Source organism: Geotrypetes seraphini, chromosome 3 (assembly GCF_902459505.1).
Source record: "Geotrypetes seraphini chromosome 3, aGeoSer1.1, whole genome shotgun sequence".
NCBI lineage: Eukaryota > Metazoa > Chordata > Amphibia > Gymnophiona > Dermophiidae > Geotrypetes > Geotrypetes seraphini.
The window spans coordinates 192293809-192321800 of record NC_047086.1 but is presented as its reverse complement, the minus strand read 5'-3'; the positions used below and the strand labels follow the sequence as shown (position 1 = coordinate 192321800).

General features: G+C 42.1%; 1 protein-coding gene across 1 annotated transcript in view; it reads left to right on the top strand.

Moving 5' to 3' along the window:
- TESPA1 (thymocyte expressed, positive selection associated 1) overlaps positions 1–27992 on the top strand; it is a 94830-nt gene that overhangs the window by 10036 nt on the left and 56802 nt on the right. Inside the window, exons 2-3 of the mRNA XM_033938382.1 lie at positions 19711–19911; positions 23222–23264. Of these exons, the coding sequence (XP_033794273.1) occupies positions 19743–19911; positions 23222–23264 (212 nt within the window). The 5' untranslated portion in view covers positions 19711–19742. The remainder of the gene's footprint in view (positions 1–19710; positions 19912–23221; positions 23265–27992) is intronic.

Genomic DNA, 27992 nt, shown 5'->3' with positions numbered 1-27992 from the left:
CAGCAGAAATAAAAGAATTATTCTGTGGACCGGCATCGGTCCGTGGACCGGCGGTTGAAGAACACTGGGCTAAGTTGTGGGCCAGACCTCGCCCATCTCCACCCTAGACCCCGCCCCCATAATAGTACTAATTGCACCTTGCACGTCCTGTGCCTCATCTGGAAGCCTTCCCTCTGACTTTGCAACGTCAGAGAGAAGGCTTCCGGTTCAGGCGCAGGATGCCCGTAGGAGCCACTGCCCATGGCTTTGTGCACTGAATCAGTTAGGAAGAGGGAGCTGGCTCGAAGATAACGCTGCATCGATCGCACCGTGGACCGGCGGTTCAAGAACACTGTTTTGGGCCTGATGCACGTGCTGGCCCTGTGGACTGGCAGGAAATTTCTGTGGACCGGCACTGGTCCATGGACCGGTGGTTGAAGAACACTGTCTTAGACAACACTTCTGAGCAGTTAAACACACTATATATGTTGTCTTTAAGCAACTGTATGCTGAGTTTGATTTTATGGTTTTGATATTTATTTTATTATTTATTTATTTAAAAATTTATATACCACATACAACTATGCGGTTTCCATATCGCATACATAAAATCTTGTTTCCCTATGATTTGACAGTGTATTTACTCTGCATTTTACGTTTTGATTTTCCTATTGGTCTATTTGGATTTACTGTGCTGCAATCAGTCATATCTAGGTTTAATTTCTCCTCTCTTTGACTGTTCTTGTGCCAGATGTTAATTTACTTGTGATTTCTAAAGTAGCTCTGTATTTCCCTCCATAGTTGTCTTTTAGTCACTATTGTTTGTTGCTGTCAAACATTTATTATGTTCGTCAGAATACTTGCTCACATTTGAAGATGTAGTTATGCCAAAAGAAACTGTGGAGAAAGATGTTCTTGATGCAGGCTTGATTTCATCGAAAATTTGAACAGTAACAATCCACATACCATATATACTCGAATATAAACCTATCTAAATATAAACCAAGGTAACCTTTTCCCCTCCAAAAGGGGGAAAAAAAGGTTGACTCAAATATAAACCAAACTCATGGCAGTCTCACAGGGTTCATGTGGGAACTTGCATCAGCCATTTTGAGTAGTGAGACTGCATGGGGGAGAAGCATAGGAAGATCGCTCTTGCCCTGGCTCATCACTGGACCAGCAGAGCTTAAGGTAGGCCCAGGGAGAGGCCTGAGATGGGTCCATGTCTGTTTTATCATTCCCTCTGTGAGAAATTCCCTAACCCCCATATGTCCTGTTTGTCTGTCTTAATTAGATTGTAAGCTCTATTGAGCAGGAATAGTCTCTTACATGTTTAATGTACAGCGCTGCACACGTCTAGCAGCATTATAAACTGAGACCCCATTTTTGGGCCATTTTTTTGGCCCCACAATCTAGGTTTATATTCGAGTATATATAGTATATCTTGAAGGAGAAGGACCCAACATGGTGGAGTTATGTCCATTCACTTTCATACTTCCACACTTTTAGAATATTTAGATCCGTTGATGCTATTAAATATACCTGGAGGCCTGTGATACCGTACTTCTGTAAAATCTATGCCACCTTCAGTTCTTAGGACGTACAAACTCAGCATATACTGGGCTTGTATACAGAGGCTGGCGGGGTGGAGTTTTCTTTTGAGATTTCAAGATACCTATGAGGCCATTCTGAGTCCAAAACTATGAGAGTACAGGGATTGAAAACTTATTCTGTGCTTTTAGAGCACTTTCATTGTCAATCTCTGCCTTCTGCCGTATTATTTAATGTTCTCTTCACTCAGTAATTGGTGCTAAATTGTTGGAACAACTTCTCTGATGCATTTATATTTCTTCCTGCTCAGGTTTTTATATTGCAGACTTCAGCCTGAGAGATGTTTACAATATTGCTTAATTTTCCATTAAAAAAGTTGCCTTAGCACATTTTTCTAAGTCAAAAGCCATTCTGGTATTGCCTTTGAAAGTCTTCACTACCCGGAGGCGTTGCACTACCATGATGATCACAGGAACTGTATAAATTCAAATAATCCACAAATAGCATGGATGATGCAGTCTGAACATCTTTAATGTGTCTGGGGTTAAGGCTAAATCCATAGCCAATGATTTAAGAGTTTGTTAGTGAATTCAGTTCCAAACAGAGCACAAGTGGTGACAGAAAATCTCGCTGAACTATTACTTGCTAGATCTTTCTGTCAGGATTGACAAAATGCCCATGTAGACTCTTACATTTTTATAGTGAACTTGACGTACACGATCAATGCAGGCTTCACTCATTTTACATTTTAAAGGGCTCAGGATCATATATGGAACATTGCCTCTTCAGAGTCTTCAGTCTTGTTACTGCAGATTTGCTATAGGGTGTGAGTGTGCTTATGTAGGATTTTGTATTATTTCTTAATGTAGCTGGCAGTAGAGGATAGAATGAGATACACGGAGGAAGGGGAGAGTAGGTGGAAAAAAAGATCTTGAACAGACTGAGTGAGCCATTTTGTTCTTTTTCTGCCATCGTTTACTACAGAAAATATGCTAGATAAGACCTGTGACTGTAGCCAGACACAAATGGGAAGTCTGGGTGGACCTAATTGCTCTGTCAATGCCTTGTATGAGAAAGTTCACAACGAACTGTTAGAGAGGCTCTTGACGTGGGTGGGGGATAGGAGAAGATGGAAAGTATTTTCTGCTGTTTCAGTGCAGGGTGCCAAATTTTCTAATAAAATATTTCAATGAAATACCATGCATGAAATACCATGCAACTCTAATGTGATGCCTTGAGTTACCAATACAGGTCATGAGGAATTTTTACCTGACTAATTAGTCATGGAAATTGAGCTCTTTGTTACTTCAAGACACATTGTACAGTCCCATTGAGGACACTCAGAAGTGAAATGGTGGTGCTAGCAACGTCCGATAGAGAAACGAGCTCCCATTGAAAAGGCAGAATCAGTTTCTGTTATTGCTTCATTTCTCTAACTTGCCACCTGCTTGCTGTTGTTATGCCCCCATCAATGGCGGGGGAGGAATTTTCCACTGACCTTCCTTATACCTAGCCAACATTTTGCATTTTGTACCTTGTGGTTTCCCATTCAGGGGACAAAGATGACTTCTTAAAATGCAGTGTGAATGCACAACACCCAGAGGATTAATATAAAAAGATCCACCAACAGGTCACTGGGCAACAGAGCTGCGTGCTTCCATTTTGTTTCTTGACTGAAGTTGTACAGAGCTCTTGAGAATATAGAGGTCAGGGAAGGGATACATCAGGAGGCGATGAGGATGTTGATATAAGTAGGTGATGTACTTCTTAGCATGTGTTTCAACTGCTGAACTGAATTCTTATCAGAAGGGAAGATAAAACACATTGAGAAAACCCACGTGAATGTGAGTGATCTTAGCTGCATTTGTGATTTATATTAAATCAATGTTTTAATCTGTATCTTGCTTCAGCCTGAGGACACTCATGAAGGCAACATTTCAGTATCTTTGGATAGGAAGGGAACACATGGGAGGGAAGGGCTTGGAGCTCTTGAAGACAGTAGCAATTTCAAATCTGACCCTTAAGCATTCAAGCAGAAACCTACTAACCTTTCCAAGCATTTCTCCCTCTCTCCAACTCTTCCAGTGACAGACTCTATAGGAGTATGGAATATAGCAGAGGAGAGATTGCTCAGTCTCAAAATCACAAAGGATAAAATAATTAGAAATATTGTAATTCTGAGTAGCCCATGTAGCTGTAGATATCTAGGTTCTTTTACTGCATAACCTTTTTTATTAACACAATTGCAAGATTATATAATCATATTTCTTAGATCTGTGCAGTTTATGGTCCTCAAATACCTTCAAGACACCAAGCAGTAACACTCATAAAACAAAGTTATTATGAATTTAATCCCAGCTTAATCTCAAACTAATCAAAGATTCTACCTATAAATTTCTAGTCACATTCTTGAGAAGAGTGCTAAAAAGGATCCCACTTTTGTTTTACATTTCACACATAAATTTATCTTGGCGACTAAGGCAGAGCTTCTCCCAGCTTGTCTTACTTTCTTCTTGAAAATTCCCCCCTGGTCTTAGTGCCAACTCTACAACCACTTAAGGGCATAACTAAGCCATTCTAGAATACTAGCGCAAAGCTGTATAGGCATACCGAATGGAGTAAGTGGGCACACCTAAGTGCTTCATGAAAGACTACTAATACTACTACTACTATCCATTCGGTCGTGTCCAACCCTTGGATACTCTGTAGGCCAGTCCTCGCCAGGCTTCCCTGTTTTCCATGGCTTCTTTCAATTACTTGATGCTCATTCCCATGTCATTCTTAATGGTATCCAGACAATGGGCCTTTGCTCTCCCCTGTTTCCTTTTACCACTGACCATTTCAAGTAGCACCTCCTTTAATAGTGAATTCACCCTCATCAAATGTCCAAAATAGGTCAGTTTCTGTCTCGTAATCTTGCCTTCCAGGGCTGGGTTTATATGACCAAGAACATCTTTGTTGGTGATTTTACTTCTATCTGCTTTCGTGAATGCCCTTGTCTCGTAGCCATATGTCAAAATTGGGAACACAATGGCAGTGATCAGTCTTTGTTTGTTGGTGAATGAGATATCCTTGCACTTCCATATTCGGTCCATGCTCACCATAGCTGCACGCCCCAGTGCTAGTCGATGCTTGATCTCTGCGGGCAGCCATGGTGAGCATGGACCAAATAAGAAGTACATCATGCAAGGCATACAATTAATAGTATTCTAAAAGTTGTGGACATCACTTGATGAAATGTCCATTTGATGCTATGTTTAGCTCACGTGTATAGTCTCCTGATAGTTGCATGCTAAGCACTTAAGATGCACTGTTTACAAAATAGCACCTAGCACTTACACTCATAACTGCCGATTATTTTGCCAATCACATGCATAAGTGCTATTATTCTATTAATGGGGCACGATTGGCACCTAAATATAGGTGCCAATCATGCCCTAAATATAAACATTGATTTAAATATAGGTGACAACTTATAGAATTGCCTTTATTAGTGTTACTAAAAGAAGGCATTTAATAGGCAAAGGCAGAGTGTGAAAACCATTGTAGGCTGTGTAAAAAGATACAAACAAAAACAAGAGAACTGACCCAATAATCTCCACAGCCAAATCCAAGAAGAAACAAAGAACAATGTGGAGAAATGATGTTCCTGAGATGGACTTTATTGATATTAAAATAATATTAAAACATGGCAAATTAGTCCACTGAAAAGCAGTCCACTGAAAAGCTTTGAACCCTGGACCCAACACAGTCCGTGTTTCGACAGAATGTTTTTTTCAGGGGTCCTATGAATAATATTATAATGAGTTTCATGCCATAGTATCCTGTACTGTGTAAAAAGATAGAAATAATGTAAATCTTTGCTACTGGGAAGTGGGAACAGACATGAAATTGAGACCATGAAACAGTCCAGCCTCACAGCATCCTCAACATCCATCTACATGAAAAAAGCAAAGAGTCTGGGTCTCAGTAGTGAAAGGTGCCCAAAGACAGGCACTAAATAGGCATCTAAATAAATAGGCGCCTATGTTATGCACCCAACTTAATTAGCATATTGATGTCAATTCTGAGCTTTAATAAGCATAGAATTGAAAAAAATAAAAATGAAATTGGGCGGTAGGCACCTATCTTCTTAGGCACGATTCTACATAAGACAGACGCCTATCTTATGGTGCCTAACTCCAAAGTAGACGTGTTTTGTGGCAGAGAAGGATTCAAGAACCATGAGGCGTGATTCTCTAAAGCAGTGTTTCTCAAGTCAGTCCTGGACTACCCCCTTGCCAGTCAGGTTTTCAGGATATCCAGAATGAATAGGCATGAGATTAATTTGCATACATTGCCTCTATTGTATGCAAATCATTTCCATGCATATTCATTGTGGTTATCCTGAAAACCTGACTGGCAAGCAGATACTCCGAGACTGACTTGAAAAACACTGCTCTAAAGTACTTAGGTGCCTATAATGTAGGCTTTTAAAACCCTGGCCTACAGTGTAGGTGACTAATAGGTAGGATTCTGTAATGGACACCACAAAGACGTAGATCAGTGGTCTCAAACTCAAACCCTTAGTGGGGCCACATTTTGGATTTGTAGGTACTTGGAGGGTCGCAGAAAAAATAGTTAATGTCTTATTAAAGAAATGACAACTTTGCATGAGGTAAAACTCTTTATAGTTTATAAATCTTTCCTTAAAGGAAAGATTTATAAACTATACAGAGTTTTACCTTATGCAAAATTGTCATTAACTATTTTTTCTGCAGCCCTCCAAGTACACTATTTTTTCTGCAGCCCTCAAATTTAAAGTTTAATATCTTTCCTTTCTCAAAACTGACACATTTCAATCACTATATTGAAAATAAAATCATTTTCTCTACCTTTGTTGGCTGGTGACTTTATTTTTCTGTGCTTTTAACTGTTTCCAGGGCCTTCTTGTCCTTTGACTGTTTTTCTCTCCGTCTTCACTTTCTGCCTTGCATCCATCTTTGGCATTAACTTAATATTCAATTTTTCTGCTTTCTTTTCAAAATCTACGTTTCCATGTCTTACCTTCCCTTCTATCTCTCTCTTCTTCCGTTCCTATTTCCATGGTCTGACATCTCTTTCTTTCCTTTCTCTCCCTCCCTCCTTCCTTCCGTCCTTTCCCCTGGTCTGGCATCTGTCTCCTTCCATCCCCCAACTTTTTATTTCTTTCACCCTGCCCCCTTCTTTCTTTCTCTCTCTCTCCATGCCCCCTTTCTTTCTATATGTCTGGCTTTCTCTCTCTCTCCGTGCCCCCTTTCTTTGTTTTTTTCTTTCTCCATGCCCGCCCTTTCTTTCTGTCTTTCTCTCTCCATGCCCCTTTCTTTCGGTGTCCCATCTCCCTTCTTTCTTTCTGTCTCTCTGTTCCCCCCTTTCTATCTTTATTTCTCCCTGCCCTCTCCCAAGCCACCAACATTGGGGAACAGGCCGCCACCGCCGCAATCGGGGAACAGGCCAGCGCCGAGGTCTTAGCTCTCCCTGCTTATCTTCCCCAGCGCGGGGCCAACCAATTCTCGTCACCCGACGTCAATTCTAATGTTGGGGAGGAAGTTCCGGGCCAGCTAGGCAGCGATTGGCTGGCCCGGAACTTCCTCCCCAACGTTAGAATTGACGTCGGGTGGCGAGAATTGGTTGGCTCCAAGCTGGGGAAGATAAGCAGGGAGAACTAAGACCTCGGCGCTGGCCTGTTCTCCGATTGCGGTGGCTTGGTGGAGGGCAGTGAGACGGGAAGGGAAGCAGATTGAGGACCCCTGCTTTAGGCGAGCCGCAGTCGCGGTCTGTACGTGATTGTCCTCTCCACAATCAGAAAACTTGTGAAGTGGAGAGGACAGATCGCGGGCCGCAAAATAGTCCCTGGGGGACCGCATGCAGCCCATGGGCCGCGTGTTTGAGACCGCTGACTTAGATCAAAGAAGAAACAAGTGGTGAATTAGAGATGTTTCCAAACACAAACTTTTATTAAAAGCAGAGATTCAGTTCTGTAAATATAAAAAAACGACACAACGATGCAGGTGTTTCGGTACAGAAAACTGTATCTTCTTCAGGAGTTTGAGTACTCTGCAGGAGATTTTTCAATAAACCAATGTGGTCAGGTTTCTTAAGTCCATTTTGAAAAAAAAGGTGAACTCAAGATGAAATTAAACAGAGAGCCGCATTGAGTCCTTTTTTTACATTTACAGAACTGAATCTCTGCTTTTAATAAAAGTTTGTGTTTGGAAGCATCTCTAGTTTCCCACTTGTTTGTTCTTTGATCTTTGCCTAAGCATGATTGCCATGTAATAGGTGCTTAAGTTTAGGTGCCTGTCTTTTTAGGCACCAATTACAGACTCTGTCCCCAATTGTCTATGGGATGGGCACCTTTACGCACTGCACATATGTTGTGTCATGTGCTTTCCTCAGATCAACTGAAACCAAACAACACACAATAGTACTAGATGTATCATCAGTATTAGTTTTTCTTTCTCAATTAAATTCAACACAGAGAGTACTTCTTGGGAATTCAGATTTCCACCCCTATCACATAGATACAGGTGGTGGGATTCTTCACCATTCCTAGTACCTCATCTGTTTTTCATTATCATTCATATTCTTATCACTATTTCTTTAAATAAATATATAAATAATATAACTTAGCTTTTCATTTGTTTTGTTTTGTTTGTAAGAAGTTCATTCCCCTTCCCGACGCGTTTTGCCTAGCTTTTTCAAGATCGGGGGAACTATAAATCAAAAGAACAAAACAAAGATATTAATAACAAAATCCTATTTATACCATAAACAAGTTAACTTTTTTCTTCCGTTTTTACCTGAACATTGCAACTCAGCTTCTCCTGTTTTCAGCCACCTGCGATATACAAAATGGCCGCGGCGTTCTGAACCAGCCATTTTGTATATCACAGGCGGCTGAAAACAGGAGAAGCTGAGTTGCAATGTTCAGGTAAAAACGGAAGAAAAAGGTTAACATGTATACAGAATGTATTGCCAGAGGTTGTGGTAAGAGCAGATAGCGTAGCTGGTTTAAAGAAAGGTTTGAACAATTTCCTGAAGAAAAAGTCCATAGTCTTTTATTGAGAAAGACATGTGCTGACATGAGAAAGTCTGTTATTGAGAAAGACATGTGCTGACATGTGACATGAGAAAGTCATGTGTTATTGAGAAAGACAAGCTACTGCTTGCCCTGGATCGGTAGCATGGATTGTTGCTATTCCTTGGGTTTTGGCCAGGTACTAGGGACCTGGATTGGCTACCGTGATAACAGGCTACTGGGCTTGATGGACCATTGGTCTGACCCATTATGGCTATTCTTATGTTCCTATCTTTGTAGTGTGTTCCAAGAACAACAACATGTAACACTGTATTCCTATGGGTACACATGGCAACCCTGACAAGACATTTGAGAACAGGTAGTGCCATTAGGGCATAGACCTGATGCTCTAATGTGATATCATTGGAGCCTTGAACACATGTGATCCCCAATTCCTTACCTGCAGGACAAAATAGGACACACCATGTGTGTGCTAGACCCCAAAGTTTGTGTTCTTGTCCCATGCCAGGTATCTCCCCATCCATTAACAACTCTCTCAACACTTCTTGAATTCTGCTCAAGGGAGAGGCAGTATGCTAGGATATCATAAGCATTGTTCAAGGTGTAGGGGCTACATTTGATGTATGTGTGCCAAATACCGGTTAAAGAGGAACAGCACTGCCCCCAGCTATTCTAGATACAGATATATCAAAACCAGTTCTCTCAACAGTTACTGGCCCTCTGTCACAGTGGGGCAGGCCACATATCATATGTGAAAGCCATTGGAAGGTGCACGTGTGATACACTTTGAGATTGAGGTGCATTCCAATGGATGATGAACATCTGCTTCAAAGAATGATATGGTTAGCCATAGATCTTTGACTGTCATTAAAGAGATCCAAGCAGTCTTATCAAGTGGGATAACTACAGTGCAGTTGGAATACCTTCCCCATGCATCTGGGCTCTACATTTCCTCCATGCTTACAACTTTGTAGTTATGGTGCAAATGAAGGACTGGAAGGACACCATGGATTGCAGGATGGCCTGGGATACCAGCACTTCCTGTAAGGAGGCCATATTAGGGATGACCATTGAAACACATAGTGTATATCAATGTTTCTCAACTTCTTCAAGCTAAGTACCCCTTAAGCCTAACAAATACCAACCGAGTACCCCCGCCCAAGCTCTGCCCAAGACCCACCCAAGCTCCCCCCTGACCCCACCCCATAATAATAGTAATAATTATAATGCAATTTTTTCTATCCATTTTTCATATACATACAATATAATCTTATTAATACATAATGGTAACTACAAAATTAAAAAACACAAAGCACCCTGTACGCACAGAAAATGTTAATTATCATTTATATTCGGGGGGGGTTTCAGAGGTCAAGGCAGGTGATTTTAAAATACGCAATCAGTAACAACTATAGATAAACAGACAAATATAGAGCAAAATATAGACAGCAGATACAGCGAGAGATTAGAGAAACTGGGCCTCTTATCCCTTGAAAAGAGGAGAGTGAGAGGGGACATGATTGAAACATTCAAGATACTGAAGGGAATAGACTTAGTAGATAAAGACAGGTTGTTCACCCTCTCCAAGGTAGGGAGAACGAGAGGGCACTCTCTAAAGTTAAAAGGGGATAGATTCCATACAAACATAAGGAAGTTCTTCTTCACCCAGAGAGTGGTAGAAAACTGGAACGCTCTTATGGAGGCGGTTATAGGGGAAAACACCCTCCAAGGATTCAAGACAAAGTTAGACAAGTTCCTGCTGAACTGGAACATGCGCAAGTAGGACTGGTCTCAGTTATGGCACTGGTCTTTGACCTAGGGGCCACTGCGGGAGCAGACTGCTGAGCATGATGGACCACTGGTCTGACCCAGCAGCGGCAATTCTTATGTTCTTTGTTGTCTGGCAGTTTCATGAGTCTCTGGTTGCATTTCCAATATTTATTTATTTCTGCCTCCTGCACGCTTCCTCTCATGCGGACCCCAATCCTTTCTCCAACCAACATCTCTCTCTGTCCCTCCATGAGTCCAACTTTTCTTCCTCTTGCCTCCACCCCTATTGGCAATATGTCTCCCTCTCTATCAGTTTCCATCTGTCTTGAGAGATCCAGGCATCTCTTCCACCCCCTCTACTGCCACATCCATCATTTCTCCCTCTCTCATTCCCCAGTAGCATTTTTTACCACTGCTACCAGCCCCATGCCCATTTCTCCTTATATCACCCCTCTCCAGCACAAAGCCACATTTCTCCCTCCATCACTATGTCCAACATTCCTCCCCCTTGCATCCCTGTCAATCTGCCCTCTTCACCACCATATCCAACATTTCTCCCTCTCATCCTTCTATTCCCCATACTTCTCTAACTCACTCCTCTGTCTGCCCAATTTTTCTTTCTTCCTTTCCCATGTGCACGTTCTCTCACTCACACACTCATATCCATCAATTTTCCCTTTCTATTTCCTCCCTCATATGTCCCAAGTTAATGCCCCCATGTTCAAGCCTCTTCCATTCTTTCTGTGTTGTGCCCCCTCACCCCCTCCTCCTATGAAGCTGACCTGTCCACAAAAGCCACAGTTGCTGCCGGGGATCCTTGCCTGTCCCCCACTGAAGCCGCTGCTGCCACTGCTGGGGATCCCTCCCTGTCTAAATACTCAAAAAATACAATGAGGTTATCTTCCTATCTAGTGCGGTTATTTAATTAACTCACTGACAACGCAAGGAGATCTGAGGCTCCTTTCCCTTAAAAAGTGCTTAAAGCATATAAACTCTAAATTGGATACAAGTTTATTAGAAAAAAACACTCATCACTGTTTCTATTGTAATAAATATTAAGAGTTTGATAAGAGAGGTATTTTTTGAGTATTTAGATTGATCTCTCTTAGTTCTGTATATTTTTCCATTAATCCCTCCCTGTCTCCCTGCCCACCCACTGCACCACCCCCCACCCCCCACTCCCAAAGCCGACCCTGCCACCTTGCCGGAGTTGACACGTTCCATCCTCCCCCAGCAGCAACTCCACACAGGGACGGGCCAAGCCGGTGCATGCAGCCACTCACGCAGCACGGGGCTGGCTCAGAAGCCTTCCCCCAGATGTCAATTCTGACGTTGAAGAGATGGTTCCGGGCCAGTTAGGCAGCGATTGCTGCCCTGAAACCTTCTCTCTGATGTCAGAATTGAAGTTGGGGGAAAGGCTTGTGAGCCGGCCCCGTGCAGTGTGTGAGTCACTTCATGTGCAGTGGCCCATCTCTGCTGCTGGGGGGTGGGGGGGTGGAGTGTGTCAGCTCTGGTTTGGTGGCAGGATTGGCCTTGAGGGTGGGGGGTGGTGCAGTGTGCGGGCAGACAGGCAGGGAAGGATCACCGGTGGCTTCAGTGGGGAGCAGGCAGGGATTCCCAGTGGGAGGCAGGGAGGGATCCCTGGCGGCGGCCAGGTCACAAACCCCCAACAGGCGGCCCGCAAACCCCCAAGGGTAAGCGTACCCTGTGTTGAGAAACACTGCTCTAAAAAGAAGACATGTCTGGGTTTTCCTAGACATATGGTAACCTTACTTGGGAGGGCATTATGAACAAGGGCTAAGATGGATTATTTTACCACTAAACTGTGCAAGTTTAGCACTGATCTCATTTTATGCAATGAGAATTACTGTAGTTGCTAATAGCTTGAATTAATAGTAAAATAACCTCTCTGACTGGGTTAGGAACTGATTGAGTGGAAGGTGACAGAGGGTAGCTAGGACTCACTCTGAGGAAAGTGATGCTACCAGTGGTGTGCTGCAACATTCAGTTCTTGATCCAATTATTTTTAACATTTTAGTAAGCAATATTGCCAAAGGGCCTATGGCCTGGCTGCCCTGAGTAGGCCCACCATCACCATCAAAAGCCAAGCAGTAAGATGGGAGACCATTTGGGAATACCAGGCACCCTAGACCAAGGGACCCCCATGCTGGGCAGAAGCAACACAGTTGAGATGCACACCATGTAGAAGACAATGGCAAACCACCACCATACTCTGCTATGTAACATCACAGGGTGGATTCCTCACTGCATGTGTTGTCTTGAGTCAGTGGCCAACTCAGTGGCATGATTCATCCACCCACTCATCACCAAAAGGCTGACTGGTAAGGCTTCTCTCTACGTAGATGACATCAACATTTGCAATAGGCTAGAAACTCCTGAAGGCATGAATAATATCAGGAACTCTCTACAAGTAATTTATCAAATTCCTTCTTAAATGGGCTTCTGTAGTCAACTAAAGACATATTCATTCCACAAACATCTCACTTATTAATTTAAATGTTATAAATTAACCTTTCTACTGCATGATTTTCTGGCCTCATCTGCGGCAGCCTTCTTATATGTGTTACCTAGCTTTAACCTTTATTTGGGAGGAAGTGAGTTATAAATGCCAAAGATAAGACTAGACATTAGGAAGGAACTAGCCAGGTTTGATGACTGGTCCAGAATTTGGCAGCTAAGATATAATGCTAAAAAATGCATTTGGACTGCATAAAACCCAACGTAGCATTACAGTCTAGGGAGTGAAGAACTTTTGTGCATTTGGATAGGATCATATATGATGATGATCATATATGGTGGCTAAACACGTAGAAAAGGTGATGGCAAAAGCTAGAAAGATGCTTGGGTGTATAGGAAGAGGAGAGGCTGAGAAAAGGTGATAATGCCTCTGTATAAAACTCTGGGGAGACCTCATTTAGACCGTACCTTCAAAAAGATATAAACAGGATGGAATTGGTCCAGAGGAAGGCTACTAAAATGGCAAGTGGTCTTCATCATAAAGTATATGGATGAATTCTTGAAATTGAAAGACAGGATAACAGCATTACGAGGAGTTTTCTTCCTTCAGTTTCCCTGTGTGTGATAACATTGAATTCAATAAGGGACATTTACTTTGATCCAATCCAGCTTGAAATATTACTGATTAAAGATATTCTTTTCTTCTGCCTGTAGTTGGAAATGGTGATGATTATCTCATCATGTTGCACAGACATTTGGGGCTCTTTCACTAAGCTGTTCTAAAAAGCTGCCAGCATTATTACTAGCATGGTGGGAAAGAAACTCAGAAGCAGCTCAAGAAAGATGGAGACCGTAGAGAAAGCCTGGTCCCTACTCAAGGACACGGTCCAAGAAGCACAAAACCTGTACATCCCCAGGTTTAGGAAAGGGTGCAAAAAAAAAAAAAAAATTAAATTGAACAAACGACCCGGTATGGATGACAAATGAAGTGAAGAAGGTGATAGGTAACAAGAAAAAATCGTTCCGAAAATGGAAAAAGGACCAAACTGAGGAAAACCGGAAGGAACACAATAAACACCAAAAAGAATGTCACCGAGTGGTTAGGAAAGCAAAAAGAGAATACGAAGAGAGGCTGGCTGGGGAAGCAAGAAACTTCAAAGCATTCTTCAGATACGTGAAAGGTAAGCAACCGGCGAGGGAGGAAGTGGGACCGTTGGATGATGGAGACAGAAAGGGAGTGGTAAAGGAGGAAAAAGAGGTAGCTGATAGGTTAAACAAGTTTTTCTCGTCGGTCTTCACGAGCGAGGACACATCCAATGTACCAGAACCCAAGGAGATCATAAGTGGGGATCAAGAAGAAAAACTGGAGCAAATAGAGGTAAGCCAGGAGGATGTCCTCCAACAGATAAATAGATTAAAAAGCAACAAATCGTCAGGCCCGGACGGAATCCACCCAAGGGTACTAAAAGAACTAAGAAACGAAATAGTGGAAACACTCCGATGAATTTGTAACCTATCCTTGAAAACTGGGGAGATCCCAGAGGAATGGAAAATAGCAAATATCACACCTATCTTTAAAAAGGGATCGAGGGGGGATCCAGGCTTGACTTCGGTTCAGAAAATGATAAAAGGTATGGAAAACTTTTCATACGCTGACAGGTTGGAAAAGCTGGGGCTCTTCTCCATGGTAAAGCGGAGACTCAGAGGAGACATGATAGAAACTTACAAAATCATGAAAGGCACAGAGAAGGTAGAAAGGGACAGATTCTTCAGATTATGGGGAACCACAAGTACAAGGGGGCACTCGGAGAAACTGAAAGGGGACAGGTTTAGAACCAATGCTAGGAAGTTCTTTTTCTCTCAGAGGGTGGTGGGCACATGGAACGCGCTCTCGGAGGTTGTGATAGGGCAGAGTGCACTACGGAGTTTCAAAGAAGGATTGGATAAATTCCTGAAGGATAGGGGGATTGAGGGATACAGATAGAGGTAGAGATAGGTTATAGAAAGAGTATTGATAGAAGAATAAAGGGGATTAAAGGGCCTAGACAAGGAACACCTTACAGGTCATTGACCTGATGGGCCACCGTGGGTGCGGACTGCTGGTCGCGATGGTCCTCTGGTCTGATCCAGCGGAGGCAACTCTTATGTTCTTATGGGGCTTTCCTGCACCCTGAGACTACTTCCAGCATGGCTGTAAAATGGCTGCATGTTCCATTTCCTCTATTAATGGTCACGTGTTAATTTCCCCACAGCGCATGGCCATTAGCATGGGAGCCTTTACTACCATCCATTCTGTAGGTTGTAAGGGTTCTCGTCTACCCCCATAAATATTCCTCCCCCTGGTTTACTGATGACTTAAGAACTAAGAAAAGAGAACTAAGGAAAGTGGAAAGGAAATGGTACAAATCCAGAATTAACAGTGATAGGTCCAAATGGAAGGAACTACATGAAGAATATAAAATAGCCACCCTAGAGGCAAAAAGAAGTACTACTCTGAACAGCAATTAAAGACCTCCAATAGATCATAAAACCTTTTCAAACTAAGAAAAAATATACTCACAACATCACAAGCAGACAATCAGTATCTTAACACTGAACTCGAGAGCGAAATACTCTAAGACTACTTCACTGACAAGGCAGACAAACTACAGTTTCACCTTGATTCTGCCACAGTACAGATATTGTCCCCTCATGACTCAGACAAAACAACTAAAACTACAACTGGGAACCTAACTAACTTTGAAATTATCTCCAGTGATGACATCGCTGAGATACTAAACAAAATTCACCCTTCCGGCTCCAACCTGGACCCCTGTCCGCCATGCCTCCTAGTGGCGGTGAAAGATGCCTTTGTAGACTCCATCCTTCCTCTCATCAACACCTCTCTACAAACAGGTGTAGTGCCCGCAAACTGGACGTCGGTGGTCATCAGACCAATTTTGAAAAAAGACAAGAGAGACGTCTTTTCAGCCAATGATCGAGTCTCTTATTCAAATCATTATTTAAGTCCCAACAAGGATCCCAGTTTCGGCATATAGAAGACACTTGACTGGTAGACTCCGTACTGAATATCCAAAGATATAGGTAGAAAGCTGAAATCCAGATCCTCCAGGGTAGCATTTTCAGAAATACTCTATGTTCCACGCGCAAGACCCATGAGGCAGGCAGAGCTCCAAAGTCTCAATGCGTGGTTGAGACAATGGTGCAGGGATGAGGGATTTAAATTTGTTAGGAACTGGGCTACCTTCTGGAGAAGGGGGAGTATGTTCCAAAAGGATTGACTATACCTTAACAGGGATGGAACTAGGCTGCTAGCGCTAATGTTTAAAAAGGAGATAGAGCAACTTTTAAATTATGAGGGGGGAGGGGAAAGCCGACAGTCGCCCAGGAGCAGATGGTTTGGTGGGGCGTATCCTTGAAGGATACTGTTGAATCAGAACATTTAGGGAGTACCAATAGAGAAGTTTCAAAAATAGTAAAAGAAAGCCAAGAGTGCTTAAGAGGGAAGCAGAGTAAGGATGTCAAGTTATCCCTGTCATTTTCTCAGCAGCCTGTAGATATAAGGAAAAACCACAATTTAAAGTGTCTGTATACAAATGCTAGAAGTAGGATTAAAAATAAAGTAGGAGAGTTAGAGTATATAGCATTAAATGATGAGGCAGATATAATAGGCATCTCAGAGACCTGGTGGGAGGACAATCTTTTGAATATTGACCCCAAAATGTTCAGACAACAAAGGTAGAAAACTATTTTATTTTGAATTTATGAATTGGAATATGTCAACTTTGGGATAAGTGCATCTCTGAAGCCTCTGTATACATTTTTGTTTCTATTTCTCCAGTGCTGATCTGCATGCAGAGTCTTGACTTCTTGGGATTTCTGGTTCAAATTTTGTCTATTTTTTTAATCTCATTTGTGTTCCCTTGCTCTTTATTTGATGAAAGACTCTCTGGGTCTGATTCTATATATGTTGCCTATAAAATTAGTGCCGACGAGTGCAGTGCTAAGCGTGATTCTATAAAAGTTAGGCACCCAGTATAGAATCAAGCTTAGCACCACCTAAGTGTTCTTAGGTGGCACTAAGCATTCTAAAACTTATGTGCACCCTATTTATGCCAGGGTTTTTTTTTGGTCTAAATGTCTGCCCCTAAGTTAGGCACCCAATAGCTCCTAACTTAAAAACAGGCCCACAATTGGCCCCCTAACCACCCCCACTTTTAACTATGTGCTTTACAAGCAGTGGCTTAGTAAGGATGGAAGGGGGGCCAGTCCACTCTGGGCACCGTCTTGGTGGGGTCGCCAGCACCTGTCCTCCTCTCCAACCCCCTCCCCCCCGCTATTTCTTGACCTCCCTGCCGTGTGCATGCACCCCATCCCTTCCCTTGTACCTCTTTAATTTTCACAGCGTGAGCAGTATCACGAACTTGCTGCCCTTGTCGGTGTCGGCTCTCTCTGACATCACTTCCAGGTCCCATGCCTAGGAAGTGACATCAGAGGAAGAGCCAACACAACACGGGCAGCAAGTTTGTAATGCTGCTCACACTGGGAAAATTAAAGATGTACGATGGATGAGAAGGGGGGGATAGGGAAGGAGCAGGGGCAGAGAAGAGGGCAGGGGAGGAGTGCCACTCACCCTCACTGCACCACTGTTTACAAGAATTTATGTGCACATTTTTATAGAACAGCGCCTAGCAGGATGTGCCCCTAAATTCTAATTATTGGCAATTAGCACGGATCATTGATTATTATCACCCAATTACAAGCACTAATTTGTTCATTACTCAATTAAATTGGGCACATGAACAGTTTTGTGGGTCATATATAGAATCTGGGGGAATGCACCTAGCAGATGGCACTAGAGGGAATTCATATAGAAATCTGGTAACCTTTCTCTAACAGGGTTTCAGACTACTTCTAATATCAATGCTGTAAGAAACGAATTTCCTGAAGGGCTCCATTGGAAGCCAACAGGCAAAAGGGGGGGGGGGGAGGGGGTGCAGCTCAGTATTCATTTGCACAGGGCGGCAAAACAGATAGCACTGGACCTACTCTCACTCCTCAAGGATTCCACAGGAAGTAAGGAGAGGTCTTCTGTCTGACATCTGTATGCCTCTAGAGCAGGAGTAGGCAATTCCAGTCCTCGAGAGCCGGAGCCAGGTCAGGTTTTCAGGATATCCACAATAAATATGCACGAGATAGATTTGCATCTCAAGGAGGCAGTGCATGCAAATCCATCTCATACATATTCATTGTGGATATCCCGAAAACCTGACCTGGCTCCGGCTCTCAAGGACTGGCATTGCCTACTCCTGCTCTAGAGCAAAAAACTAGCAACACATGCATTTATTTTATTTTATTTATTTTTTGCATACATTCATATTTCCCTATCTGTCCTGGCGAACTCAAACACTATCTAGTGTACCTGGAGCAATGAGGGGATTCAGTGACTTGCCCAGGGTCACAAGGAGCATTGCTGGGACTGAACCCACAACCTCAGGGTGCTAAGGCGGCAGATTTAGCCATCAGAAATGCTTGAAATGCCTCTCAATGTACTGTTTTTTAGTCATCTGTTACCAAGATGTATTATTTGCCTACAGCACGGAGAATTACACCTGAACCATAGCAAATGTAGCCTGTCAAGGGCACTTTAGATGTGACTGCAATATAAGAGACTTCTGATAAGGGCGGTGTGGATCTAGCTACTTTGATAGTAATGCTGGTTTTGCCTGCTGATCGAGACTGTGCATGTATTGTAGATATCACGATATGATGTTCTTGTTTTGTGGTATCTGGATTTACCTGGATCTGACTCAGGGGACTGTTTTGGTATATCCCACTGCCTCAAGACTCATAGGCCTTATGCACTAGAAGGGAAAATTAGGTTCTTACCTCAATAATCTTCTTTCTAGTAGAAAGGCCTATGAGTCTTGGAGGCCTGCCCTGTCAGATTTCAATTTAACCTGCTTGACTGTCTCAAATATGTATGTATTGTCTAAATGCTTGACCTTCGCCTATCAAACAGATCTGAAGATTGATGAATACCTGGAAGGTCTCCACAGTGTCCAGAGATATTCTCCTTGAGAGAGGAAGTTTGTTGATAGCTCTCTATTGAATATATATAAAAAAAAGGTTTTGATAAATGGGAGACTGCAGGAACTGCATAAGTGTTAGCGCCATTGTAATCAGGCAGGTAGCTGATGGGGAGAGTGTGGCACAGTGGTTAAAGCTACAGTCTCAGCACCCTGAGGTTATAGGTTCAAACCTGCACAGTTCCTTGTGACCCTGGGCAAGTCACTTAATCCCCCCATTGCCCCAGGTCCATTAGATAAATTGTGAGCTCACCAGGACAGGCAAGGAAAAATGTTTGAGTACCTAAATAAATTCACATAAACCATTCTGCGCTCCCTTGGGAGAATGGTATAGAAAATTTTTATTGCACAGACCTGGAGTGTTTCAGTTAAATGTAGTGTCGAATACCAGTGTATTAACCACGTCTTTTGTGAGTCTATTTGGTTGACCTCCTTTTATTAACAGTAAGAGGTTGTCATTTGCTTTTCCTGGTGTACCTTCAGATAGGGTTATGTAACTTGTATATTATGTTGTTACTGAGATCTAGGTACAGATGAACACTCTATTCTTTTGTATGTGAAAATACTCCTGATCTTTTCTTTCTTGTACTCTCCCACAGTTGTGAACTTGAGACACCATTTTTTTTTTTTTTTATTACCTCTTGCTTTCTGTTGACCTATTCACTGTTGTACCAGACTTGTCATTTCTGTACAGGGTAATTCTTGATAATGAATTGTAAATTTTAATTAAAAACAGAATGAGATCCGCTAGTACACAGATTTCTCTTTGTTTCCTTTTTCCAGGTATTTTCGCTTGCTCTGATCTCATCAGCGCCATGGAAAGCCCATCTGTATTGGGCTCTTTTTCCTGGCAAAGACGCAGGGCTTGGGCACAGCGGACCAGACACTGGCACACCACAGTGGATGAAGCAGAGGCCGCTGCCACAGCCATGCAAAATACCTTACAAACGCAACAGCAGCAACTGGATGAAGCCTTCCTAGATGGTAAGGATAATTTGACCTTTGGCCTTTTGATGCCACGCCTCCAAATTAATGAAAATAATCCCCGCAGGAATGCTTGTATTACCTGGTTAAGTGACCATTGGCATGATGTAACTTAATGTAATTTAATTTTAAAGATGCATATTCCACCTCTACAGTCTGACCAGTTGTTCAAAGTGGATTAAAAGATTAAAACATAAATAATGCAATGTTAACAGTCAATATAATAATAAAACAGACAAGCTTTCTACTATAACAACATAAGAATAACCTCACCTGGTAAGATTGATGGTCCATCTAGCTTAGGATCCTGCTTTCAGTAGTAACCAATTCAGGTCACAAGTGTCTGGTGGAACCCCAAATGGCAGCAAGATTCCAAGCTTCCAATCCCAGCAATAAACAATGGCTTCCCTTATGTTTATTTCAGTAGCAGACTATGGACTTTTCCTCCAGGAACTTTTATAAACCCAGCTATGCTAACCACTGTTACCACACCCTCTGGCAACAAGTTCCAGAGCTTATCTATTTTCTCCTCCCAGCATTTCCCTTTTGGCCCTAAAATAAGGCCCTTATACCCACCCTCCCTTGCCTATAGTTTGAAACAATCATGGTTTTTGTCAGCCCACAGAACTGCAGCTAGTCTACTGCAACTTTCAACCCTACAGGCAACCTATTTCACAAATTAGGGGCCAGCCCTGTGAAGCTCCTAGCCTTAGAATATTTAAATTTCCACTTGTTTGCTACTGAAATTGACAAATTGTAAGCCTGATGAAACATAGCTTAAAAGGGTAATGGTTGCCTCCTGGCCATGTACTTTTTGCCATATTCTGTTTAGTAACTTGTTGCAATATTAGATGAAATCACCATGCAGAACTTCCCAAACCTGTCCTGGTATGTAACGTCAACTGCATATGTGCAAATCTGTCTCATGCATATTCGTTGTACAGTAGATATCCTAAATACCCAATTGGCTATGGTGCTCCAAGGACAGGTTTGAGAAGTTCTGCATTATTTTTTTTAATGATCTTATTTTGCAGTTTAGAGGGGCAGAAATTTCAAAGCTAGTTAGGAAGACGAACATGAACAGATTGGAAGACCTGAATATGTATACTCTAGAGGAGAGGCGGGACAGGGGAGATATGATACAGACATTTAAATACTTGAAAGGTATTAATATAGAAAGAAATATTTTCCAGAGAAAGGAAAATGGTAAAACTAGAGGGCATAAACTGAGGTTGTGGGCTGGCAGATTTAGGAGTAATGTTAGGAAATTCTTTTTCAAGGAGAGGGTGGTAGACTCCTGGAATGCCCTCCCAAAGAGGGTGGTGGAGATGGTAATGGTGACAAAATTCAAAAAAGCGTGGGATGAACACACAGGATCTCTATTTAGAAAATTAATGGTACAACGAAAACTAAGGCCGGTACTGGGCATCCCATATATGGTGATTTGGTTTAGGATAAGCTGGGAAGGGCTTTGATAGAAGCTCCAGTGACAGGATGGTTGGGAGAGGCTAGAGTGGGCTTCAATGGCAACTCCAGCAGTGGGACCTAAAAACATATTAAAGAAAAGGCAATTTAAACATGAGTGTTTAAGGAGAACATAAGAATAGCCTTACTGGGTCAGACCAATGGCCCATCAAGCCCAGTAGCCCATTCTCACAATGGCCAATCCAGGTCACTAGTACCTGGCCAAAACCCAAGGAGTAGCAATATTCCATGCTACCGATACAGGGCATGCAGTGGCTTCCCCCATGTCTTTCTCAATAACAGACTATGGACTTTTCCTCCAGAAACTTGTCCAAACCTTTCTTAAAACCAGCTATGCTATCTGCTCTTACCACATCCTCTGGCAACGCGTTCCTGAGCTTAACTAGTCTCTGAGTGAAAAAAATTTTCCTCCTATTGGTTTTAAAAGTGTTTCCCTGTAACGTCATCGAGTGTCCCCTAGTCTTTGCAATTTTTGACGGAGCAAAAAATTGATCCACCTATACCCGTTCTACTCCACTCAGGATTGTGTAGAATTCAATCATATCTCCCCTCAGGAGTGTGACTGGGCAGACTGGATGGACCATTCAAGTCTTTATCTGTTGTCATTTACCCCCCCACCCCCTTTTACAAAACTATAGTGCGTATTTTTAGTGCCGGCCGCGACTCATAGTAATTCTATGAGTGTTGGAGTTGTTACCATCGCGGCCGGTGCTAAAAACCATGCTACAGTTTTGTAAAAGGGAGTGGGTTATTATGCACTCAGGAACAGCTCCTGACAGGCCAAATAACAAAAAGCAGGATATCCGCCAACAGATCGACTTTCCTGCTCTTCTGCTGAATATTTTGTTCGACAGATTGGCCAGTGACAAGCAATGTTGCAATCACAATAAATTGTGTATATGCACATATTATCAATATGACATCAATCCAAATTTAAACATACAGCTATATGGATATTATTGGGACCACCATACACATCAAACACAAAAAATAATAAATAAATTATAAAGACACAGTGGAGAAAAGCCGACCTCATTAACTTGACTCACAGACTCATAAAGCGTCCAGTGGGGCCCATATCATTATGGGTCTGTAAAAAAAACTCCACATAAAGTCTTATATTTTCGCTTTTCAAACTTGTGCTTTTCTAAATAGCAGTCCACAATAAAAAAAAAATCTATTAAATTGTAATGGCTATTCAAGTAAAACAGCTCAGAGCAGTTTCAGTGGCAATGTTGTCAAAGACTCCTCTGGAGAATGTCCCAGTAAATATCAGCAATGTCCCAACAATATCAAAAAACACTTATCTCAGTCTTTTGATACTTTCAAATATTCATTTTCCAAACTGGAACATTCCTCTCTATTTGCTCCTATTTGATCTATGTTGCAAGGCATAGCCTGCCAATATTCATCAACTTGCCGGCTAAGTTCGACATCAGCAGCCAAATAACCTGCCCAAAATGTGGTTTTGCCACCAAGTGCAGGAGATAGCCATCTGTCTCCTGCCGCGGTCTGAATATCGGCACCAGTGTATTGATTTCTTGGAGTCCAGGAATGCTTAAAAGTCTCATAATTCAAATATGTTTCAGACTGATCCACATAAAAGCACTTTTATTAAAAGTTTGTTGTAAATTGCACAGAAGCGGATTCTGACAGCCCAAGTAAATTTAGGTCAGACATTTGCAGGTCCAAATCTAAATTTGGACAGGGTCAGAGGAGGTTTCCCTAACATCAGTCACATGCTTTCCACATTCTAATAGCTCAGTTTTCAAAACATTAAAATCTGTTTGTGATAATTTTATGAGCTTTTCTGTTTTAAAAATAGGAAATTCTACAAGCAAGATCTACAACTGGCTGCAGGACTGTAGGTAAGTCATTCTGGATCCAGAGCACGAGCATTTCTTTGGGCCCAATTTAGACTTGACAGGTAGGCCTCCATCCGCATCCACACCACTGAATTACAAAACCATGAATTCTCTCCCCAAAGTCAGTTTCTCTTGTAATATCACACTCATAGAGACATGATGGCAGATGTGCATTGCCTGCACATTGCTTTGATGCCTCTAACTACAGTAAGGTTGATATAGCAAATAGGTGAAAAAACTAATCTAAATACCACAACTGATGTATCTTCCTGCTTCCTAAAACTAAGTGGCTTCTTATAAAACCCACCCCTTTAATGCTAGCAGAATACTGTTCACACACACAGAACACTAACCACAAACTAAAAATAGAAATATGTGGACAGAAGCTAAACAAACCCTAAGAAGCCATACTTTGCATTCAGTGCAAACCCAGAGAAACATCGATGCATATCTCCTTTAATCTTTACAAACTATATACAGCAAATGTAAATTTAAAACACTGACATATTCCAATTAGAGGCCAACTGAATTTTGGTTTCAGATTTGGATTGGGCACTGAAACTGACCTGAAATTCAGGTTCAGTTTCAGCTGAGAATGCATTTTCAATGGACACTAAAACTATGATCCTGCCCCCCCCCCCCCCAGTCAATCCCTCTAACCCAGTGGTCTCAAACTCAAACCCTTTGCAGGGCCATATTTTGGATTTGTAGGTACTTGGAGGGCCTCAGAAAAAAAATAGTTAATGTCTTATTAAAGAAATGACAATTTTTCATGAGGTAAAACTCTTTATACTTTATAAATCTTTCCTTTTGCCTAAGTCTTAATAATAATATTGTAATATATAGCTAAAGAGACATATGATCAAGAAACTCTTTTATTTTACTTTTGTGATTATGATAAACATGCAGAGGGCCTCAAAATAGTACCTGGTGGGCCGCATGTGGCCCCCGGGCTGTGAGTTTGAGACCACTGCTCTAACCTAATCTTTCCCCTGACAGAGATCCCATCTGCCCCCCACCAGCCGCATACCACCCCCTACCCTTATGCCCTCCCTGAGTCTACCTTCTAAAAGCCCTGGTAATCTAGTGGTTTATTCAGGGCACGAGCATGCCGAGATGCTCCTGCCCCCGCTGGTTGCGTTACATAGAGTTACCAGATTTTACATCTGTAAAATCTGGACACATATCCCCATCCCCAGCCCCAACCTGTTCCACCCAAGTCACTCCCCATTCCGCCCCAGCCCTCCCTCCCCGAACATCTTCTCCTGGAGCTCGAAGCCAATGCCCTCCAGATACCTTCCAGATGTGGCCCTGAGCTCAAAGCATTTCAAAACCCGGACAAAGTGGCGGGTTTTGAAAAGCTGTCCAGGCGCCTGAACAGTCCTTCTCAAAAGAGGACATGTCCGGATAAATCTGAACGTCTGGTAATCCTAGCCTTACAAGACTGCTGCAGGAGATCACAGCTACCATTTTGAGATTGGAAATTGCATGAGAAAGAGCGACTGGGAATCATTCCTGTCCATGCCGGTTCCAATCCCAAAATGATGGTCGCAACCTCCTCTTACAGCAGTCTTGAGAGGCTGTTACGGGAAGCCCCAGATGCCATTTTTACAATAGAGCTAACAGGGGCCAGACCACTAGGGCTTTTAGAAGGTAGGCCTAAGGAGGGCCTACGGGTGGAGGGCAGTGGTCAGCCTGGGGGGAGGGCAAGTGTTCTCTATTGGGGAAAAAGTCTGACTCAGAGGGACAGACTTGCAGTGGGAGCAGGGCCACAGTTTCAGTTTCAGCTTCAGTTCCGTCTGAAATCAAGCTGCAAATTTCAGCCGTGGATTTGATTTAGGCCAGAACTAAAGCCACTGGTTTTGGTTGTCTCCAATTCCAATCACTGAAATAAAAAAATAATAAGTACAAGTAAAATAAAAAATGGAAAGTAAGGTGATCCCTTTTACTGGACTAAGTACATTTTTTCACCAGCTTTTAAAGGCCAAAACCCCCTTCTTCAGGTAAAGGAGAAAGGCTAAAAGGTCATAGATTTGATATACTGCCTTTCTGTGGTACATCTAAAGTGGTTTACATTTATTATACAGGCCAATAAAAAAAAAAATTTATTTGTGTATTGAGTAATTTGACTTGTTCCTGGGGTTATTTGGGACGCTGATTCAGAAAATTGCATTGGCTAGGCCACACCAGCTCTAGTTTCTTACCTATGTATGCCTTTGGGATAGTAGAACCAAACATGAATACTGGGCAAAAAAAGATTGGCCTCCAAGGGAATATATGATGGTTGGAGGACAAAATGTAATCAATGAATCTTTGGTAACATGAGATAAAATCATACTGCCACCACTACATATAAAGCTAGGTCTGATGAAACAATTTGTAAAGGCTTTGAATAAAGACGGTTTGTGCATTGAATACGTGGAGGGGCATAATCAAAAATGTCTAAGTTCCCTTTTGGCCTAAAGCCCTGGGAGCACAAAGTAGGTAGTAGGGAAATGTCCATTCTCGAAAAAAAATGTCCACAATGGCTTTCCTGCACATTCAGCAGTTTAATCGCCCAGACCACCACTACGTGTATGTTTAGAACACATTCCCGACCAAAAAATTGTCCAAATCCCAAACACCCAAAACAAGACCTTTTAGGCAAAGGAGGAGCCGGTTGTTTAAAAGAACAAATAAATTGACCCTGGAGAATCCACAGAGAAAAAGTCCAACAAAAACCCTTTAGAACCTAGTCCACTAAGAATGTTGGACCCAACATGGTCTGTGTTTCAACAAGAATGTCTTCTTCAGGGGTCCCTGTTAGTCATTGGGTGGAGGATATGTGGTAAAGCTAAACAATCCAAAAGGTACTACAATCCAAACTGATAAGCTCCAATCTGGCTGTTGTAGCTCGGTTCACGCAGAGCTCACGCGTATTAGGAAGACATTCTTGTCAAAACACAGAACCATGTTTGGTCTAACGTTCCCAGCGGACTAGGGCCAAGATTCACTAAAGATAGCGACTCAAACGTTGTTGACCGATTCGCTGGCTGATTTTCAAACAGCGATTCACTATCTGTTTTTGCATGCTCTTCAGCTTGGAGAATAGATGGCTCAGGGGTGATAAGGCAGAGGTCTTCAAAATACTGAATGGAGTAGAAAGGACTAGGTTCCTCAAACAACATGTAATTAAGCTCTGAAATTTGTTGCCAGAGAATGTGGTGAAATCAGTTAGCTTAAAAGGGTTTTAAAAAGGTTTGGATAATTTCCTAAAAGAGAAATCCATAGGTCATTATTGAGATGGCTTGGGGAAATCCACTGCTTATTCCTAGGATAAGCTGCATAAAATCTGTTTTACTACTTGGGATCTTGCTAGGTATTTGGGACCTGGGTTGGCCACTGTTGGAAACAGGATAGTGGGCTTGATGGACCTTCAGTCTGTTCCAGTAGGGCAATTCTTATGTTCTTATAATATGAAGTCCGCACCCTATGAATGTAGCCGTGTGCGTGACACCTTTTCAGCCTAAGACAACTGCACAACAGCAGCAAAAAGAAGGTCAAGTCTATGAAGCTAAAATTTGATATGATGGGAAAACATGAAATCATCATCTACAGTAACTTCCACAATATTCATACCGTCACTGGGGTACCTCTTTAGCATGGACTTTCTAAGAATGAAAGTTTGTTATGAAAGGATTATTGACAAAAACATTGGCTGAGAAAGAGTTATTAGTAACCCTGGACAGGTTTGTGTTTTAAACATTTGTTAAACATTTTAAACATTTTCAGGCAGCTAGGTTGAACACTTGGCTTGGAAAACCCGTACTTGAGGCCACTACATACACAGGCTTTAGAAAATCCCTGAAAACTCGATTGTTTAACAAATTCTAAATGCCCAACCTCCTCTTCCTCCCCAATTCTAGATTTGAGACTAACTCTTACCCTCTCTCCCCTTGCATAACACGTCCTGACAAAATATATCTTTATTGTAAACCACTTTGAACTTCACGGTATAGCGGTATATAAGAAATAAATTATTATTATTATTATTAATCTAATAAAGAGATCATCTGTACCGTACAAATAATGGTTTTCTTGTATATAATTTCCCTTTTTTACAGGCTAACAGTACCCTCCATTTTTTTTTCATTATAGACATAAGACATTTGCAGTGCCTTGACTACCAACCTTATTACCTGTTTCTTGTAAACTTGGTTTGTTATAGAGGTTGGCTGCTGTTTTTTGGGTTGGAATTCCTGCTTAGATAAAGACATCTATAAATTAGAATAAGCTGCACCTTGTCAAATCGAGATCACTTGACGATAGCAAATGCTCATGATTCAGATAGGGGGAAATTCTATAAATGGCACCAGAATTTGGATCTCTCTTCAATTAATATCACAGATTTCTTGAAATAATAATCAAGTTACTATTCAATTAAGAATAATGTGCTCAGACCCAGAGTCACATGAAAATTGTGAAACATACAGTTCACCAGCATGGGTTGTTACGGGACCATCATGGCTACATCAAGTCCCACCGCCTTATCTTTCTAACGAACTTGAGAATTCACTTAAAAGTTGTACTTATCTTATCATTTGCTGTTTGATAAGTACAGTGTCTGTGCTGGAACCCCGTGCTTGGTAAATAAAATTTGCCAGATGATAAGCTCTCCAAGTCGCCCGCCCCCCCCCCCGACTCTAGTTTTGCCTAATCACGGGTTCCTCAGGAAGGGACATTGACTCTTCG